The sequence below is a fragment of the Sinocyclocheilus rhinocerous genome, unplaced genomic scaffold (assembly GCF_001515625.1).
Source record: "Sinocyclocheilus rhinocerous isolate Xijiao unplaced genomic scaffold, SAMN03320098_v1.1 scaffold1382, whole genome shotgun sequence".
Lineage (NCBI taxonomy): Eukaryota > Metazoa > Chordata > Actinopteri > Cypriniformes > Cyprinidae > Sinocyclocheilus > Sinocyclocheilus rhinocerous.
This window is the reverse complement of record NW_015657958.1, coordinates 512,418-515,633: the sequence shown is the minus strand read 5'-3', so window position 1 is coordinate 515,633 and position 3,216 is coordinate 512,418. Positions and strand designations below refer to the sequence as shown.

Here is a 3,216-nt window from a genome sequence, read left to right as displayed (position 1 = left end):
TATATATATATATATATATATATATATATACACTGTATATATATTATAGCCCCATAAATAATGCATATTTGATAGATTAATTCATAAGTGATACAATATTTATTTCATAACTAGAGTTACATAACTACTGTTTCCCCAACCTCATAGCCATGATAAATAAGGCAGAAACCAGCGACAATGTCAGCACCTGTCATTCATGTTAACTTTTAACAAACAGTCTAGAGATAAATCAGTTTTAAGTTTCATTTCAAAGGAACCAAAACTTTAGACAGCAGAAGAAAAATGTTGGACCCGCAAAAACAAACTTTATGTCACGAGGAGAAATGCTCTTGCTAGCTGTGTTCAGGCAGAAGGAGAGCTCTGTTGAGCATATGCTGAGTAAGTGTCATCACTCTGACTTATCTGACATTAAGTGTGTTTTGAACGTCATCAGTCTGCCATACTGAGCCAAAGAAGACAATAATAAACAGAAAGAGCATCTACAAAGAGAGGAAACCATTTTTTCCAGGCTAGGACTATTTGAATGTTTGTTAACCAGAGAGAATATCTTATAATGAATGAATCCTCTTTAAAATGATGTGTTATGTGTGGGCAAAGAAAGTGAGATCTTCAGTTCTGTCAAATCATGCTGTAATCTGCCAAATTATATTTTTACAAGCAGCGTGGTGTAGTTACAATTTCTGTGTCCGTGGATGACATAAAGTTCCTACACAGCACTATTGACTTGTAATGAAAGTGTACATTGTGCTTCCTGATAATTTAAATGTGATAAACGCCCATGACATCAAGAGCAAGATCATTTTTAGCTTATGACAGAAATTATTCACACCTCGAGAGAGAAAAGGGAACATTCGCAAAACATGTCTGAATGATTGAGTGTACTGTTTGCGTCAGGATAATTGCTTTTCAGTGATGAAACAAACCAATCTAGGGAGGAAAATAAACAGCGAACAGTTACCTTCATTGCTGCCGTATCCTTGACCAAGACTGAACGCAGCTGGCCGTTGAGTTCAAAAAACACCTCCCTCTGACCAGACTTGTTCAAGTCACCCAAGGCCAAGGCTTTGATGTGCAACGTTTTCCCTCTCTCCAACTCCACCTGTGAGAGGAAAGAGCCAGAGTCACATAAAAACACAGCGAAAACAAATCACAGTAACTACTGTAGGTATGAAAAATGAAATGCAGTGTGATTGTGTTTAAAAAAACAAACAAAACCAGACTGGAGCACAATAGGCCGAAAAAACATGGGCAAAATTAAGGCAAAATTTAGGGATGAGTGATTAGCACAGACCTCTGGGAGGCTTTAGGTCGGTACCATGTGCTGTTTGGCTGTGGAGGGAATGCTATTTTGGGGTGCGCCTGCGTTCGCCTCAGTGACAGCTTAATATAGCTCATGCTAATCTACGCTAATCAGCCACGACTAACATCTCATTTGGACAGCTCCACTGGGTGGAGAAACACGACGCCAAATAACTTCAGTCCCTGAGAAATTTACGATTACGCATGTTAACCGAGGAAAATCTGCTTCAGTTTGAAAGGGTACCGAGAGACCTGGTTTGAAGAATCAGGCCAGAAGACGATTAAGAAATGCAAGCAAACTCGATCTAACAGATTTGATGCATTTTCAAAGTAAAATTACTTTGTAGGTGAGTTCGCTTCACTTCCTGTCTGGCTCTCGCTCTGTCTCAGAGCATGATCAGCTATGCGAGTCCTGCATCTGGTGCTCTCAGTTCTCGTGGTGCCTGCAGTAGGACTCCGAGACACATTCATGCCTGCCAGGTAACACCCACTTCACTCATAACTGGGTATTAGGAGCCAAACACATGGCTAAGCTCCAATCAACACATTTAGAAACACCGTAGGGCATAGCTAGATAGAGATACAGCCACACAAGTTTGAGATTATTCAGAAACTAGCATAGAATAAGCTAAAAAAATGTAGACTCCCTGAACATAACAATGTTAAACTCTGTTTAATTAGAGCTGTAAAACATCATTTATGCTTTATCTGACTTCACAACACCTTCACAAAGAGAGCCTAGATGTTCAAAGAGGCATGCTATTCAATCTTACTATGCTAATAAATTTTACAACCACGGTCACAATAAAGTGTGCTAATAAACTTTGTGAAAGTGGAGGCTAATTGAGGACACAGGAAATCTAATTTTGCAAATCTCCCGATGAGAGAGCAGTCAGGCTCTTGGCTAAAGCTTAAAAGGTCAAATCCCATAGTGTTATAAATTTAACAACGTGAAATATAGTTGAAATAACAGTGTGTTGTTACCTGGATGATCCACGACTGTTTTTGTGTTTTGTGATAGTTGTTCATGAGTGCCTGAGCAGTTCAACTGCCTGCTGTTCTTCAGAAAAATTCTCTAGGTCCTGCACATTCTTTGGTTTTCCAGCATCTTCTGCATATTTGAACCCTTTGCAACAATGGCTATATGATTTAGATTTTAACACCGAGGGCAACTGAGGGACTCATACACAGCTATAACAAAAGGTGAAAACATTTACTTATGCCCAAGAAAGCAACAAGATGCATTAAGACCTGGAATGTCTTTTTGAATTGGATAATTGGGGTAAATTGGGATAAATAATTTAAATACTTATACTTCTGGGAAATGTTTAACTATTTTATGCTGCTTCTGAAGGACAGTACTAAATATTATCTTTAAACAAAATAAGAAAAATGTACTCATCATTCTGCTCAAAAGTTTACATGCCCTGGATGTAAATGACACACAGTTTTAAGATTCAAGGGTATGTAAACTTTTGAACAAGGTAAGTTTTTATAAATTCAGTTATTATTTTGAATTGTGTATGTGTAAATGACTTCTATGTGAAATCGCTTAAAGGGGTCATATGATGCAATTTCAAGTTTTCCTTTCTCTCTGGAGTGTTACAAGCTGTTCGTGCATAGATAAGATCCCTAAAGTTGCAAAGACTAAAGTCTCAAACCCAAAGAGATATTTTAAGTTGTATTTACAACACTGTTCCAGAACAGTTCAACCCAAATATTCAGATATGTGCAGAGCATTTTACGGAGGACCTGGGAGAGTAGCCTACAATGCCGTCTGTGTACAAAGGCTGTTTCTATAAAGTGGGGCAATTCCAACTTTGCAAGGACAGTCTGGCGCGTACTGTAAGTACGTTTTCATATTTGAAAAAATTTGCCACTGACGATTCAAATGCGAGTTTTGAGCAGTGTAGAGTA

At 38.3% G+C, this 3,216-nt stretch overlaps 1 protein-coding gene across 1 annotated transcript in view; it reads right to left on the bottom strand.

Annotated features, from left to right (window-relative positions):
• The window catches only part of pcxb (pyruvate carboxylase b), a 238,018-nt gene that overhangs the window by 2,281 nt on the left and 232,521 nt on the right, over positions 1-3,216 (bottom strand). Inside the window, exon 20 of the mRNA XM_016529777.1 lies at positions 959-1,099. Within this exon, the coding sequence (XP_016385263.1) occupies positions 959-1,099 (141 nt within the window). The remainder of the gene's footprint in view (positions 1-958; positions 1,100-3,216) is intronic.